This window comes from Schistocerca serialis, chromosome 6, assembly GCF_023864345.2.
Source record: "Schistocerca serialis cubense isolate TAMUIC-IGC-003099 chromosome 6, iqSchSeri2.2, whole genome shotgun sequence".
Lineage (NCBI taxonomy): Eukaryota > Metazoa > Arthropoda > Insecta > Orthoptera > Acrididae > Schistocerca > Schistocerca serialis.
Window position 1 is genome coordinate 528,457,023 of NC_064643.1, and position 18,841 is coordinate 528,475,863.

Consider the following 18,841-nt stretch of genomic DNA (forward strand, 5'->3'; position numbering starts at 1 on the left):
AACCTTGGAAAAAATCTGTACAAACCAAACTTGCGTTCCTGCCCTGCCAGATAGGCAGATGCACTGAATCGATATCAAGCCTGAAGAAAACCAGAACATGTAATGGACACTGACAGTTTCAGATTATGAGTGGGCGGGAGAAGGAAGAGAGGGGTGTGTGGGTGTGTGTGTGTCGGAGGGCAGCTGATCTGCACAAAATACTTTAAGATGTTGCAGAGTTTGTATACACATCACCACCACTATTGCCCTATGACTTCCTTTCATAGAGCACTACGGAAAGCTTCTGATACACATCAAGTACGGCAGCCAGACTAATAATACACTACGAGATGTGATTACGGGAATAATGATGCGCATAAAATCTAAAGAGCGCCACGAAGCTCAAGGAAGTGAAGATAGAGTGCGTCCCGGTGTCTAAGGTAAATCTTAAATTCAGGAATGGGAGAGGAAAAAAACTTTACTAAAACGCAAAACATTGTAGGCGCCTTATTAAATGATGTAGCTCTCCTTACTTAATTCTTGATCTCCTAAGTTAATACTGTACTACACCTGATTCTGTTACTCGATGAATTCATCAACAGAAACGTATTCCACATTATGACGAATAATTGACAGCTATTAATCTTTAATATGGGGCAGCGGTCTTTGTTACCTGCATTTCTTCAGTATCTCCTGCGGAAATTCCTCTTGGCACCCCGTTAGCAGTATTTCTTCTGGGCGTTCCATCGCGCTGGGAGTATTGAACAAGCGTAAGAAGTTTATTCATGCTATGACAGCGCCTTGTTTACAACACATTTTCCATGTGGCATGAGCATGTGAATCTAACATGTATAACAAACAGATAAGAAATTAATAAAACACAAAATCACAATCAACACCCACGTAACGGCCAATCTCCTTTCAAACGAAGTACCAAAAACAAAGCACGTAAACAAAAACGTAAACAAAGATATCTCACTCAATACTGTCTAAAAAAGATATATCTGCGCATATACACACAAACAACTAAAGTGGCACCAAAGCTAATTGCATGCTGAAGTTACACGAGAGTATACCTTGTTTTTAGTGGCGTCAGCTTCAGTCATGCTACAAAACATGGAGGTAAGATTCTTACCTCCATGCTACAAAAAGTGCAACTCGGTTGTACTTTGAGACGTCATTCGGCTTCCAATACTGCTCTTTGGTAGCTGTATTTGCATTTCTTTATCATCCTGTAAATCTTGAAATACAAATGTTTTATTCCACCTTTGAGCATATTTAAATGCAACTGGTGTCGTCAGTGTTAACACAATAATAATACTATAAACTTCAACATGACAAATTTTATTAAGTACAATAATCCAAGATGGATACAATACATATTTGTGCAAATGTCAGTAACAACAAGAAGTTTCCTAACAGATCAATTACAAGATAAATAAACTACACAGTTCAGTGAATGACAAATAAATAATCAAACAGTTAATTAACAATAAGTACACGAAACAGTAATAAAATAGTTGCACAGTTTGACATCTGTATAGTTTACAGCTAATTTATTGTTCATCCTCACAAGGAAAGTGGGTCATTTGTCATATACTCAAGGAACTCTTGAGCAGAGTAAATTACTTTACTTTTCATCCACCTCGAAAGACTAGTTTTAATATTTACCGGTATTGTGTAGGCATTTCCAGGTAATTTGTTGAAGTAGACAGGACCAAGATATTTGTAACTGTTATGTGTCTTTGCAAGCCTAGCATATTGCATATTAATTGTATGTCCACTTCTTATGTTACAGTAACGAAGTGCCCTCCTTAAGTCAAATTTACTAAGATTCTCTTTAACGAAGACAAGGTAGTTGTAAATATACAGGCCAGGCACTGTCATTATATTTAGTTTCTTAAAATAATCCCGACATGATCCGCATGGGCTCAGTCCTGCAATGCACCTCATGGCTTTCTTTTGCAATTTAAACACTAATTTTGAGCCTACGGAATTGCCCCATAATAATATTCCATAACTCAGGGGAGGATGGAAGAATGCAAAATACGCATATAACAAAAGTTCTTTTCTGACACTGCTCCTCAGCTTGTACAGCAGATATATAACTATTACCAGTCTGCCACATAACTTCCCTGTGCGGGTATCCCAGCTGAGCTTATGATCTGTATGATATCCTATTAATTTTACTATTTTGTTATCATGATTCGGAGCATTCAGATTGAATAAAATAGTTTCAGTTTTATTATCACTCTCCTGCAGTACATTTGCCTCAAACCAAGTAGTGTATCTCTCCATTGCCACTGCCATGCTGTGTTGCACATTTTCAAGGTTGGTGTCATATATGATGAGTGTTGTTTCATTAGCATATAGCACTAAACCACATGGTACAACTGCAGGTAATTAATTTGTAAAAATAATGGAAACGAAAGGTCCAAGAACAGATCCTTGAGGTACACCCTTTACATCTGGGATACATTCTGACATTTGATTTTGTACCTTAACAAACTGTTTTCTATTGCCCAAGTAACACTGCATTAGGCGTAAAGCATTCTCTCACTCTATAGTGGTAGAGCTTTTTCATGAGAATATTGTGGGAGACCATATCAAACGTTTTCCTGAGGTCCAACAGTGTTGCACAGATAATATATTTACTTTCAAAACAAACGTATATTTTTGCTACCATACTCTCAACTGTAGGAAGGCTGGATCTGAAACCATACTGTGAGGAGGTAAGTATATCATTATGTTCAACATATTGACTCATCTGTTTATGCATGCAGGATTCATTATATTTGATATTATGGGTATAAGCGATATTGGTCGGTAGTTATCTGGAGATGCTAATCTTTTTCTTATGTACTGGTTTATCTATAGATATTTTTAAACATTCTAGATAATTATCCTAATTTAAAACTACATAGTTGACAATTGAGTACTTGGTTTGTACAACAGATATAGGATAAGTCAGGTTTGATATAGTACATACACATTTATACATAATGTGATTTTGGAAACAACAATCGATACATGTTGAATACCGGTAACATAATTATAAAAACAATAAGTTAATTGAAAGAATAGTATGTGATCTATCACGTTCTATTTTCTTCTTGCTCCAAAAAGACAGAACAGAATAGAAGCAGTGGTCAAGCAAGTACTCTTTTAGTTTCACTTCAACGTTAGGAAATTTTTGTATCTGTTTCAGATAGGATGGCATTTTGTTATACTGTATAAGGTAGCGTCAGTGTGATACACTCTCCTTACAAATGTTTGTGCTTACTGTATTGACATACGGGTAATGCTTCTTCGTTTAATATGGTTCCGAATGCGAAAATTAGTACTTCGAAGATATATAAACAACGAATGGGCAGTATAATGAGACTTTTAAATATTGGTCTATGAGTCTCTGTATTAAGCAAGTATTATTATTCAAAAAATCGCCTTTTTCTAACCTAAATGTTTTCCTGCTGCATGCGGAGTTCCCTCAAAAGATAATTCCATACATCAGTAGTGAATGGATACTTCCGTGACACATTGTGACCGCTGATTCACGACTTGTATTTTGTAAGGGGACTCTTAAAGCATATATAGGTGTATTTAAGCCATGCAGAGTAGCCACATGATCTGAAGCTCCTTGCCATGGTTCACACGGCTCCTTGCCATTGGCGGTTTGAGCCCTTCCTTGTTCACGGGGGATGTGTGTTGTCCTTAATGTAAGTTAGTTTAAGATAGATTAAGTAGCGTGTAAGGCTAGGGATGATGACCTTAGCAGTTTGGTCTCATAGGAACTTACCAGCACCAGGTGTATTTAACTTTTTATTTACATTATTCAGGTCTATCTCCCATTTCAGATTATACTGGATATATATTTGAAAAATGAGCATTGTGCCCCAGTTGCAGATAGTACTGCTGCTGTACTCCATTCGGAAAGTAAAAATAGTGGTGGACATGCATACTTTTGCAATTTCTGGAACTACAAGAAAAGCAATGTAATATTACTGTTAATTTTTCTGTTGTAGTTTGTGTGTGTGTGTGTGTGTGTGTGTGTGTGTGTGTGTCTGTGTGTGCGCGCGCGCTTGTCTGCGCGCGAGTGCGCGCGCGCTCGTGGGCGTGTGCATACCTATGCAAATGGATGATATATCCCACAACCTGGATGAGTAAATAAACTTGATATTCAACCAAGAGTCATATATACCTCATAGTTTGTGAGACAAAGCTCTACCTAAATAGTGGATTATGTGCAGGAAATAGCCATGGGTGTGATGTGGCAGTTGTTTAGCAAAAAATTGATTATTCAAGATGCCTACATCAATGAATACAATAAGATTGTAAAATGGAGGAAGAGAGGCTTGTCTGCCGATGATACTTATATGCCAGCTGTCGGTTAGTATGCCATAGCAGACGGCATTTTCATTTTCATATGCTATTTCTTTTATAAAAGTGTTTATGGCCCCTGATTTAACCCTGCACAAAATCTATTTTTGGAGCCAGCATTTGGACTTCGTTTCTTTGTATTAATTTCTTGTCACAGCTCTCGCGAAATAATCTGTACTATAACATTAATACCCAAACATATGATATGACGTGCCATTTCCAACATTTACAATATTCCTTCATTTGTATATTTGGTACAGGAGGTACTGTAGGTGCAGTTCTTTCAAAAATATACGTTGGCATTTTCGAAGGCGTCAATGGATGTCTCTGTTGTCAAGTTATCGTCTCAAGAATGGATACAACACAAGGTTTTGCACTATCTGCACCAAGTCATCCCAGTTCTAACCAAGAAACCAATGAAAAGACAGAACTGGAAGACCAGTTGGAAAGCACTGTGTTTCACCTGTGTCCAAGATCATATTTGTTTTCTTACTAAACTTATTTTTGGCGCATTGAAGATTTATCACAATCATGTTACTCTTGGTAGGGTCTCTTACAACTAAATATCAACTAACGATACGTCCACAGAAAATCATCAGGAGTTCCTAATATGAACAGCAACTCCATACATCATGTACAAAGTTCGATTTGATCGTGTGGTTAGACGCAACACATCAACATGTCGAAGGGCACGTGTTCAGAGCTTTTAATAACCAGATTTATTTTTCTCCTTCATCTTCGCGTTTGTAATGGATTCAGAGACTAGCAATGATACTTATATTCGTATATGTTGCAAATATTCGACCGTCATTGTCGACTATGTCGCGATTTCCATGGGTGTGGATAGGCAGCATGCTAACACTACAACTTCAGTTGCTGTGAGTGAACGAGCAGCAGTGGCATTTCGAGAGGAATGCAGTTAGAGGGGCAATGTCACTGATTGTGCGGCCCCTCCCACTGGAGGTTCCTCCCCTGGGCATGGGTGTATGTGTTGTTCTTAGCATAAGTTAGTGCAAGTAGTGTGTAACTCTAAGGACCAATGACCTCAGCAGTTTGGTCCCTTAGGAATTCACACACATTTGAACTTTGGGACCACCAAGGGGAGAAGTTTGATATGGGTTTCGAACCCGGAGACCCCTGGAGATTTAGCAGAGAACACATTTGGGAAGTCATCTAGAAGCTGCTACAAGTGATTGTCCACCAACAACGACTGGACGGCTGGGCCCATGTCATGTATCTCGAGGCCCACTAAGGAAAAAAGATCCATTCCCAACAAGCTGGTGGCCTTGGAGGCAGAGAGGACCAAACCCCGGGCTGTGACATTGTGAGTGAGGTACTGGACCTGAGCCAAGAACCACCCCTGGAGGTGGATACATCGTTGCTGTAGCTCTTCAGTAAAGCAACTCGCCCTTTTTTCACATGATATCTTGCGAACCATGGATGAAGGGCATCAGACAGATGCCATATTCCTTGACTTCCCGAAAGCGTTTAACTCGGTGCCCCACTGCAGACTCCTAACTAAAGTATGAGCATATGGGATTGGTTCCCAAGTATGTGAGTGGCTCGAAGACTTCTTAAGTAATAGAACCCAGTACGTTGTACTCCATGGTGAGTGTTCATCGGAGGTGAGGGTATCATCTGGAGTGCCCCAGGGAAGTGTGGTAGGTCTGCTGTTGTTTTCTATCTACATAAATGATAATGGGATGTAGTCGAATTAAGTCGGGTGATGCTGATGGAATTAGATTAGGAAACGAGACACTTAAAGTGGTAAAGGAGTTCTGTTATTTGGGGAGCAAAACAACTGATGATGGTCGAAGTAGAGAGGATATAAAATGTAGACTGGCAATGCCAAGGAAAGCATTTCTGAAGAAATTTGTTAACATCGACTATAGATTTAAGTGTCAGGAAGTCGTTTCTGAAAGTATTTGTATGGAGTGTAGCCATGTATGGAAGTGAAACATGGATGATAAATAGTTTGGACAAGAAGAGAATAGCAGCTTTCGAAATGTGGTGTTACAGAAGAATGCTGAAGATTAGATGGGTAGATCACATAATTAATGAGGAAGTATTGAATAGGATTGGGGAGAAGGGAAGTTTGTGGCACAACTTGACTAGAAGAAGGGATCGGTTGGTAGGACATGTTCTGAGGCACCAAGGGATCACCAGTTTAGCATTAGAGGGCATTGTGGGGGGTAAAAATCGTAGAGGGAGACCAAGAGATGAATACACTAAGCAGATTCAGAAGGTAGGTTCTGGCAGGTGAAGAAGCTTGCACAGGATAAAGTAGCATGGAGAGCTGCATCAAACCAGTCTCAGGACTGTAGACCAAAACAACAATAAATGATCTTTTGGATAGGGTGGATAGCAATGTGCGGCTGTTTGCTGATGATGGTGTGGTGTACGGGAAGTTGTCGTCGTTGAGTGACTGTAGGAGGACACAAGATGACTTGGACAGGGTTTTTGGTTGGTGTAAAGAATGGCAGCTAACTCTAAATCTAGATAAATGTAAATTAATGCAGATGAATAGGAAAAAGAGTCCTGTAATGTTTGAATACTCCATTAGTAGTGTAGCACTTGACACAGTCACGTCGATTAAATACTTGGGCGTAACATTGCAGAGCGATATGAAATGGGACAAGCATGTAATGGCAGTTGTGGGGAAGGCAGATAGTCGTCTTCGGTTCATTGGTAGAATTTTGGGAAGATGTGGTTCATCTGTAAAGGAGACCGCTTATAAAACACTAATACAACCTATTCTTGAGTACTGCTCGAGCGTTTGGGATCCCTATCAGGTCGGATCGAGGGAGGACATAGAAGCAATTCAGAGGCAGGCTGCTATAATTGTTACTGGTAGGTTTGATCATCACGCGAGTGTTACGGAAATGCTTCAGGAACTTGGGTGGGAGTCTTTAGAGGAAAGGAGGCGTTCTTTTCGTGAATCGCCACTGAGGAAATTTAGAGAACCAGCATTTGAGGCTGACTGCAGTATAATTTTACTGCCGCCAACTTACATTTCACGGAAAGAGCACAAAGATAAGATAAGAAAGATTAGGGCTCGTACAGAGGCATATAGGCAGTCATTTTTCCCTCATTCTTTTTGGGAGTGGAACAGGGAGAGAAGATGCCAGTTGTGGTATGAGATACCCTCCGCCACGCACCGTATGGTAGATTGCGGAGTATGTATGTAGATGTAGATGTAGAGGCTGAACAGGTCACCCTTCGGAAGTGGCAATCTCGCCTCTGATGTGTGACAAAGGATTGACTACAGGAGGGCAACCATTCTCACTGCTGCTGTTGCTACTGCTGTGGCCGCCGTTGGCGCAGGTGGGGACCGGCGCCCTGGTCCAGGAGGGCGGGCGCGGCCTCAGGATGTGGCCGCTGGTGCTGCTGCAGTGATGTGAACCGGCGTCCCATGGGGAGAGGGCGAAGACCTTTGCTGAGGACTGCAGCATGGAAGCAGAGTGTAAGGACTGCTCATGAGCGTGGATAAAGGATAAACAGGTGTCTAAAGAGGGATCTTTCAGTTTCAGAAAATCAGTCCATAACGTATCTTATGGGGCATGGACAAGAGTCATATCACGAATGAGTGCCGAACCATAAGACTACTTGCAACTGGGGTTGCCACAGAAAAAATGACAGTCATGCGAGAGACCTTGCAGTGTAGCAATCCATTCCCTGTATGACTGTGTGAGAGGCTTTTGACAACAGAAGAACTTGTGATGTGCCGCCGCCACGTGGACTTGAGAGTCAAAATAACCAATAGGCTAGAAGTCAATGCCCTGTAGGAGAGAGCATAAGCCTCCAGCCGGAGGTTCGAGTCCTCCCTCAGGCATGGGTATGTGTGTTGTTCTTAGCATTAGTTAGTTTAAGTAGTGTGTAAGTCTAGGGACTGATGACCTCAGCAGTTTGGTCCCTTAGGAATTCATACACATTTGAACATTTGAACAGAGAACATACGGTTCTGTATCAGGGTGCAACTGTTGCAGAAGGTAATAAACTTCTGGGCCCACATAGGAGAGAAAAAAAATGTGCGGCTCTGAACGCCAATAGTGACATCATGAGCAATAAAGTGTTGCTCCAGACGAGCCACGTAGTTGCCCCAAGGCTCAATGGATTTGTCAAACTTGGGAAACGCAGGGGGAGCGGTGCGGAGCCCCAGAAGCAGGGAAGCAGGGGACCCCTGCAGAGGCACCTCAATGGAGGGGGGTGGGGGTGAACATCGCCTGTAAACGCTGAATAATGAGCTCGTTCGTTTGTTGCATACATTCCAACAGCACTATGACTCACACTATGGTTCATCAAGACCTGGAATACCGTCTGCCATAGCGGACAACAACTGAGCAAGTGTGGGAAACCCATAAACCAACTCGTCGCCACTGAAGTATCTGCACTAGCAGAGAAACACAAGTCGGAAGACAATTTATTGGGCTTACTAAAACGAAACAAAAAAGAACAACAGACTCGATCCCAACTGCGGATCGTCACCAATATACAATGATGAATAACAATAGAAAAGACACGACTCTTCACAGGGAGAGATCACAATCAAACAATTATACAATGTCAAGATGTTCATTGACTATACCAAGTGCATCGGCAAGACATCGGCCAGCCAGCAGAGGAGTCTGGCCGTGGCTGCCAGGGTGGCTGCTCTGCACACTTCCAAGCAGTGCATCAGACTGCCTTTTGCCAGCTGTGCCACTATTTGCGATCACATGTCTGGCGTAACAAAGTAGTTCATGGGCTAGTTGTGATCTCTGGTGAAGCTGTTCTGCATGCTCCGCAAACAAGTAGTGGTCCCTGGCGGCCGTTGGTGGAGACCTAGTGTTGTGTTATGTTGAGGCTGCCGGTACATATCTGTGTTTACAAGACAGACTACATAGGTTTTCCTGGTGAATATATGTCCTGTGATGCAGGCATCTGATGTTGGTTGGACGTGAAGTGGGATGCCAATGCAGTAGGTGCTTTGATATCTGAAGTGGGCGGCCACAGCATCAACCATCACAGACACATACTTAACATCTTTAAATTCTTGAAATAGTTCAAATGGCTCTGAGCACTATGGGACTTGACTTCTGAGGTCATCAGTCGCCTAGAACTTAGAACTAATTAAACCTAACTAACCTAAGGACATCACACACATCCATGCCCGAGGCAGGATTCGAACCTGCGACCGTAGTGGTCGCTCGGTTCCAGACTGTAGCATCTAGAACCGCACGGCCTTTAAATTCTGACTGAACTTCATATGCTGCCTATGACAATAAAAAGTTTACTGAAATGGACTCGCCCTTTGTCCTAGAACATTTGAAAATCTTCCCAATAGGTCTCTGGTGAGAATAGCAGTGCAGTCCATTGAATGGAAAGAATGGTTGTGTTTTGCAGTAAAAATCTCAAACAGCCCTTCTTCAGCAGCAATACATTTATCTTCCTCTGTTTGTAGTTTATTTGTTCTTACAGAGGAAGTTATGATGGTACAAGTTGTAGCAGAAACTGTCAATAGGTGCTCCTTTTTTTTATGTACTGCATTATATCGGTACATCGTCCATTGTCAATGGAAAAAAATCTGAACGCCACAACACACATTCTACTTTTATACTCATGGTTTCCTTCGAGAACCTCTTCTATCATGGTTTTCCAGAAAGATGACTTTCTTTTCCCTATATTAATGGGCATGAGCCAGTTTCACACACAGCAAACAACAGACACTGTAGCGCAATAAAGCAAGCTTGCTGAATCCAGTACTGAAACTGCTGCCTACTACTCGTTGTTGTCTGTAACAGTCCAAAGACATCTTGTCGGTTGTGAGTACAGCAAATTTATGTCGTCTAATAGTGAATAGCTAATTCGTAACTACAAATACAATTGGACATTGATAACCCTATAAGGTACCTTAGCGAAAACTTGTTACATTCACGGGTCATTTCTGCTGTAGCATACAATCGATATGAATCGTGAAGAAGGAAAGAAAGAAGGAAGATTGGATTTCATGTCCCGTCGACATCGATGTCATTAGAGATGGAGCACGAGCTCGGATTTTGCCAAGGATGGGGAAGGAAATTGGCCATGCCCTTTCAAAGGAACCATTCCGGCCTTTGCCTGGAGCGATTTAAGGAACATACGGAAAACCTAAATCTGGATGGCTGGATGCGGGTTTGAACCATCGTCCTCTCAAATGCGAGTACGATAGGTTAACCTATACGCCACCTCGCTCGCTATAAATCGCGAAACTCATTCATAAGTCATTGGCAATAGAGATCATTGGTCATTGGCGCTCAACATGGTGATGGAAAATCTTCTGTTCACACCTCTCCTCATCCCGTGACCAAAATAGTGCTTCTTTATTCCGTATTTGAGATCAATACAAAGTAAGACTTAAGAAAATGTTAATAAACTATCCCTATGACACTAAATTGTCATAAAAAAAATTAAAACATGAAACGAGACAAGAAAGATAAGGTTACTGCTTCTTACGAAAAAACGGGACATCTGGCGTCCCGTTGAATATATTACGGAACAATGGAGCACAGGACAGAGAGGACAGTCCCATTAAAAACGGGACATTAGGTCACCCCAGTTTAAAGGGAAACTACCACTCATAATCAGAACAACAAACGTAAAAAAAACTGACACATGTGAGAAAGAATAAAAAGATGATGTAGTCTCACTGTCACCCTCATATGAAGTATATTACTTGATTTTCAAGGTAATTATTTTAGGAGACATGTTTTCCAAACATGAACGTCTTCATACATACACCAAAAAAAGTTTTGCATCACCTTTGTTCCGGAACCTGTACAGAAAATCGGAATAGAGATCAACATTAACACCATTTCCGCCCTTTTTATTTCTCATGAAAACCACACATTGCATGTTGTGCCACCACACAGCGAGACCTTCAGAGGTGGTGGTCAAGACTGCTGTACACACCGGTACCTCTAATACCCAGTAGCACGTCCTCTTGCATTTATGCGTGCCTGTATTTGTCATGGCATACTATCCACAAGTTCATGAAGGCACTGTTGGTTCATATTGTCCCACATCTCAATGACGATTCGGCGTAGATCCTACAGAGTGGTTGGTGGGTCATGTCGACCATAAACAGTCCTTTTCAGTCTATCCCAGGCATGTTGATAGGGTTCATGTCAGGAGAACATGCTGGCCACTCTATTCCAGCGATGTCGTTATCCTGAAGAAAGTCGTTCACAAGGTGTGCATGATGGGGGCGTGAATTGTCGTCCATGAAGACGAATGTCTTGCCAATATGCTGCCAATATGGTTGCACTATTGGTCGGAGGATGGCATTCATGTATCGTACAGCCGTTACAGCACCTTCCATGACTATCAGCAGCTTACGTCGGCCCCACATAATGCCATCCCAAAATAGCACGGAAACTCCACCCTGCTGCACAGTGTGCCTAAGGCATTGAGTCTGACTGGATTACCTCCAAACACATCTCCGACGATTGTCTGGTTGAAGACATATGCGACACTCATCGCTGAAGAGAACATGATGCCAATCTTGAGCAGTCCATTCGGCATGTTGTTGGGCCCATTTGTACCTCCCTGCATGGTGTCGTGGTTTCAAAGATGGACCCTGACATCGATGTCGGGAGTTAAGTTGCGCATCATGCAACCTACTGTGCACCGTTTGAGCTGTAACACAACGTCCTGTGGCTGCCTAAAAACCATTATTCAACATGGTGGCGTTGCTGTTAGGTTTCCTCCGAGCCATAATCCGTAGGCAGCGGTCATCCACTGCAGTAGTAGCCGTTGGGCGGCCTAAACAAGGTATGTCATCGACAGTTCCTGTCTCTCTGCATCCCCTCCTTGTCTGAACAACATTGCTTTGGTTCACTGTGGTCGGGACACTTTCCTTGTTGAGAACCCTTCCTGGCACAAAGTAACGGTGGTGTCACCACCAGACACCACACTTGCTAGGTGGTAGCCTTTAAATCGGCCGCGGTCCATTAGTATACGCCGGACCCGCGTGTCGCCATTGTCAGTGATAGCAGACCGAGCGCCACCATACGGCAGGTCTAGAGAGACGTCCTGGCACTCGTCCCAGTTGTACACCCGACTTTGCTAGCGAAGCTGCACTGACCGATACGCTCTCATTTGCCGAGACGATAGTTAGCATAGCCTTCAGCTACATTTGCTACAACCTAGCAAGGCGCCGTATTCAATTGATATTTATTATGTGAAGCATGTATCATCAAGAGAGATGTTCTACAATTGTGGATTAAAGTTAAGTATTACATCATCTACGTACTTTATTTACAATTCTCAAGATATTGTCCTGTTCCAGACCTCACGCCAGTCAGCGTGTAATTAAATGCGTGCATTTTGGCCTCCTATAGAAACACAGTGTTGGCTCTTCTGCCAACACTACAGTAACAATGCGGTGGGGACATGATCGAATCGTGGTATTGACCGTCTAGGCATGGTTGAACTGCAGACAACACGAACCGTGTACCTCTTCCCTTCCTGGTGGAACGACTGGAACTGATCAGCTGTCAGACCCCCTCTGTCTAATAGGTGCTGCTCATGCATGGTTGTTTACATCTTTGGGCAGGCTAAGAGACATTTCTGAACAGTTAAAGGGACTGTGTCTGTGATACAATATCCACAGTCAACGTCTATCTTAAGGAGTTCTGGGAACGGGGGTGATGCAAAACTTTTTGTGTGTGTTAAGCACTTATGCAGACGAAATACATTCTGGTACTGGTGCAGGCATATTTCTGCTGGTGTTTCAGTTACTTTCAAGAGCAAAGGAAGAAGTTTACTTTTCTGTCAGTGAATTGTAACTTTTCTTCCAAATTAGATCATACTTCACATAAACAGCACATTTATTTAGCAGTGGGGGTGTTTCTCTTTAAGTTCTTTTTGTAATACGTACCACTACGTAAATATCTAGTATGTAGTTGACAGTTTGTCTCTTTCAAAGAAAGAAAATACTGCAAAAGTTGTAATTCTTTGGACAAATTAGGACAAACTTCACTCAACCAGCACACTTTTGTAACATTAGGGGAGTTCCTTAAGTACTTTTCATACTATGTACCTTCTATGTAAATAACAAGTGTAAAGTGAGCAGGTTGTCACTTTCAAGGAAGGAAAAGTGAGAAATATTTCAAAATTTGTAATGAGTGAACCAGCCAAACATATAAATACTTTTTGCTTTAATTTGCCTGCTAGAATGGCTGCTGCAGCCACAACAACATCTTGACATGTAATCTACTGATACCTTCGACCAGTGATCTCACACAGTATAGAGATCACTGCCTCCTTCAAAACAACAGCATAACTTTGAGAGGAGTGTAGGCATGTTAGATGAGCTAGAGGTAACACAAGCAAATAAGATACAAGCATATTCAAGAGAGTGGATTGCAGAAAAAATACAAACAAGAAAACTATGTAGGCCTACCGATACCATATATTACATCAAACTTGTCTTAAAAACATATATCTTTCAAATTTGAAAACATAGTCACAAATATAAACATATTGGGAAAAAGAACCAGCATATTTGACAGAATATGAACACGAATGGAAATTAGTTTGCAGACTACAGCAACGCCAACAGTGTGACCACCTTAATCAAGCGTGCTCCCCATGTGGGCAAATATTCAATTAAAGTTTATTTTTGTAAAAATATTAAGGTAGGTCATGTCACGACACCAAGAATGGCACATATAGGCTAGATGTGGCATACACTGTTAATATTAGAAGCTACTAAATAATTCATTAAAAGCAAATTAACAGTGCTAATGCAAATATACAGGTTGTCTGAAACCTTTTGGGTCAAACTGAAAGAGGTGATAGTGATCCACAATCTATTACGTTGATAGGGAAAAAACAGTTGGAAATGCGCACTTATTGTGTTATTGACATACACAGCATACAACACACATCAACAATGTAGCTCATAGTAATTGTTCAAAGTTACAATCACCAGTCGAAATGCATTTATTGCAAAGGTTCATGCGGTTCTGCCGTGATCTCGCAAAGATCACGGGTATCTGTCATTCACTGGAACAGTCAGTGGGTTGGAAACAGTGTACACCCCTGCCCACCAAATCATCATTCTGTATACAACTTGGGTCATAGCACTTGTGAGATGTGATGACCACATGCATTGCACTGGCACATTATCGTATGCTGCATGTACGCCACTATTTCAACTGTCAGTTGTCAAATTGTAGCTGTTCTGCCTGCTTTGTTTCTTCGTTTGCTGTCCTCAGTGTCGACATACTGCATCACTACAATGGCTGAAAAATGGGTTGTGGATTCCGACACTGATGTAAATAATGTAGCCGACAGGTGCACAGTTGCGTTTCACGGTACTTTAATTTCACTGTTCACACCCCCCTAATAATATAATAAAACACAGTTACATATGGCCAGTGACCGAGCGAGGTGGCGCAGTGGTTAGCACACTGGACTCGCATTCGGGAGGACGACGGTTCAATCCCGTCCCCGGCCATCCTGATTTAGGTTTTCCGTGATTTCCCTAAATCGTTTCAGGCAAATGCCGGGATGGTTCCTTTGAAAGGGCATGGCTGATTTCCTTCCCAATCCTTCCCTAACCCGAGCTTGCGCTCCGTCTCTAATGACCTCGTTGTCGACGGGACGTTAAACACTAACCACCACCATATGGCCAGTGCACAATTTTTCTAACTTCCCATAAGCCTCATTAATAGTTAGCAGGTGAGAATCTACATACTGCTACTCAATAAAAGAATATCTTGAAGACCAAGAAAATGACTTTCCAAACTAACCTCCAAAATTTTCTATCTTTGTTTGTTTCAGCTTTGATTATACTTTACCATCTATAGTACTAGTTACATATTGTTACTGAGAAACAAATTACTATAAACCATTTATGTGGAAAGACACTGTAAGTTTGGTGTCATTTATTATAGACAATTTCATTTTGTACATTCTATATTTTAATTTCTGTGTATGACAAATCCAATTGTAGACAATTTCATTTTGTATATTCTATATCGTTAATTTCTATGGATGACAAGTCCAATATCGTTTGTACGATGACACGGATGCTAAATAAATAAATAAATAATAGTCTGCTGCTGAAAATATCCCAGCTTGCTGCGTCACAAACTGCATCAGACAGCTTGTGATGTGTTCATGGTGAGGTGTCTGTCTACAGTGCATAATGCACAGTCAAAGAGGGAACGTTACTTGTCATGACAGTTGGCAGACATGCATTTACTGTACAGTGTGGCAGGATGTAGTGCCTGTAAAACAGCACACATGTACAGAGAACCCTTTCCGAGCAAGCATTATTCTGATTGGTAGAAATTTATCTCCATGGATACCAACTAACAGGCAACAGGGTGATTCATGCCACAGAGAGCTGGCTGACATTCCCACCATGTCCAAACTTCAGGAGATGATGTTTGATTGCATGCCTGACTATCCAGCAATAATCAGACACCAACTTGCTCATGAAACACACATTTTGAAGCGAGAGAGAGAGAGAAAGAGAGAGTATTGGTGGGACAGGTATTACACCCCTATCACAAAGAACATGTGCAAGCACTGGAACCAACTGATTTTGAGATCACGGGTGTCTGTCATTCTCTGGAACAGTCAGCAGGTGGGAAACAGTGTACACCCCTGCCCACCAAATCAACATTCTGTGATCTATGGAGTACCCACTGCAGTGCTGTAGTGCTGAACTTCATACAGTTTGTATTGTTCACTGATGGAGTCTTATTCACGCATAATGGTGTTTGCAACAGCCATGTCTGGAGTGAGAACGTCCCCACACCACCAACATCTGTGGCTACCAGCAATAATTCTGTCAACATATGGGTGGGCATTGTCAAAAATTACTTAACAGAACCTTTTTTGCTGCATCCCCATTTGACTGGCCCACATTACCTGGTGTTCCCACAAGGTATGCTGCCACTGTTCTTGGAGATTGTTCTCCTCATTGTCCATGAAAGGATGTGGTTTCAACACGATGGTGCACCATCCCACTTTTATGTTAATGTCCACAAGCACCTGAACAACACATACTCTCACCTTTGGATTGGAAAAGGAGGTTCTGTCCTATGGCCAGCACGACCACTGAATCTGACGCCTCTGGACTTTTTCTTCTGGGGTTATGTCAGGATGGTGTATGAAACTCCTGTAGAAATGGATGAATACCTGCTTGCTAGGATCCAAAGCTGCCTGCCTCCTGGTGCAGCAGACACCAGGGATCTGTGAGACAGTGCGTCAGAACTTCATGTGCCATTGTAATGCGTGCATTGAGACTGCAGTCATCACTGTGAACAATTACTGTGAGCTACTTTTTTGTTATGTAGTGCACGCTGTGTCCATAACACAATAAATATTCACATCCAACCATTGGCTCCCTATCTCAATTAATCAGTTGTGGACCCACTATCATCTGTTTCAATTTGACACAAGAGGTATGTGACACCCTGTGTAGACATCAGTTTGCCAATACATTGAATTACATGTTGCAGAAATGTAGGAAGTGCCATGTATGAATGGCGAGAGGGTACATTTGCATGTAAAAGCATAAAATTAAAAATAAAAGACACACAGACTCAATCTCGTACAAATATAACATCATGTGAAACTTAATAGGACAATAATTTTATTTAAAATACAAAACAGTGACAGAGAGAAGGACAAGGATGTGTAAAATATGGCCGTCTATAGAGAACTCTGAAAAGACTACATGTAAACATGAATGTGTTCATAAAAACTAACAGATGGTGCTGATTGACAAGCCCCCACAAAAAGTGACAAACTCTAAATATGATTTTTACAAAATTAAACTGTAAAACTTTATGAGGAGCAGTTAAAAGCAAAAACGTTTGCTATCCCAACATAAAATCTGACAAGAAAAACATGGTAAACTTGATCATATAAGAAATCTGATCGAACTAACATGCAAAGCATACATCACAAAGTAGGGGAGCATGTGCTCATATATCATTGTCTCCACAGGTTACAGTCCTGGGCTGTGGAAAACCTCCAGAATCCTACTTGTCCTTAAACTGCACAAACCCCTCCTTACTGCTACCTCCTCCTATCACACCACCTGCCTCAACTCAGTGTTCAGCAAGGTCTTCGAATCCATCCTCTCCACACACATCCATCAACACTTGAACAAACACCACATTCTTCCTGTTAACCAGTGTGACTTCTGTCCCAATTTATACTGATGAGCAGCTCTTGCAGATCATCTACCTTCTAACCCACTAACTCAATTCCTGTAGATAGGCTATCTTTGTCACCTTTGGCCTAGAGAAGGTGCACAAACATGGCCTGGTATTCCAATCTCCTTTTCAAACTCTAGACACACACCCTTGTTAATCTTGTCCACTTTATTGCAGTGTTCCTATCTAATTGCCCATCCTTTGTCACTGTTAACAATACCAATTCCTGTACCTTCTGTTTCACTACAGGACTGCCCCAAAGGCTCCCAGATATACCCAAACCACCCCCACCAGTCCACTGCATTCACTATGCTGATGACACTGCTCTTCCCATCCTCTACCATACACACCACAAATCCTAAATCTACCTCAATCAGTTTACCTCTTGGTGTAAAAAATGGCTTCTCAAGATTCACCCCTTCAAAACCCAGGCAGTCATTATTGGACGAACCGCTTGCACCTTTTCCCTCCTTGACTTCTACATGACCATTTACAAATGTCTTATCCAGTTAACTAAGACAATAAAATAACTTGGACTAACCCTCAACTGGCAACTAATATGGAAACCTGATCTACTAACCATCCAACAGAAAGCCGACACTAGGCTAAAACTACTAACTAACTGTGTTCACACCTAGAAAACCACTGATTTGGCCCATCCTTTGCTATGTAAATGTTGCATCGATATCTGCCCCCCCCCCCCCCCCCCCCTCGCACTAAGTTCTATGAGCCTCACGAGATCCTTGAATGTATGCACTCCACCCTGCCTTCCACATCCATCTACCTTTCCCTACATGGATCCTTTACTAACTCATCAAATTTCCAATTCTTATCACCCACATTTAACACTCCGAACAACCTACACCATCTGCAAACTCTTGTAGTTTGTATAAGTACATGGTGAAAGATCCCAAGGATATCATAAAATTAAGATTATTAAAAAACAAAAAAATGAAACGGCAATAAATCATAGGCTTTGACAAATACATTAATTATGAATGCACGGTAAGGCACAGAAAAAAAAAAAAAAAAAAAAACATTCATTCAATTTTTTGTACATGATTTCGTATTTACACACTGTCTTGTATGTAGAAGTTCTGTTAATTAGTGCCGTGAGGAGGATGACAGGCTACGAGTAGTTTGTATCACACATGTTTGAAATAAGAAAGAAATTTGATACCGGTATTAAGTATTTCTTATTCAAGTGAAGTGAAACCAAGTAACAACAATTTTCTTAATTATGACAAGTGTCGGTGTACTTGGAGTCTGCAGCCTGCAGCTACAAT

General features: G+C 41.6%; 1 protein-coding gene across 1 annotated transcript in view; it reads right to left on the reverse strand.

Moving 5' to 3' along the window:
• The window catches only part of LOC126484437 (mitotic checkpoint serine/threonine-protein kinase BUB1-like), a 220,226-nt gene extending 219,326 nt beyond the window's left edge, over positions 1–900 (reverse strand). The window contains exon 1 of the mRNA XM_050107954.1: positions 653–900. Within this exon, the coding sequence (XP_049963911.1) occupies positions 653–726 (74 nt within the window). The 5' untranslated portion in view covers positions 727–900. The remainder of the gene's footprint in view (positions 1–652) is intronic.
• Positions 901–18,841: the final 17,941 nt, after the last annotated feature.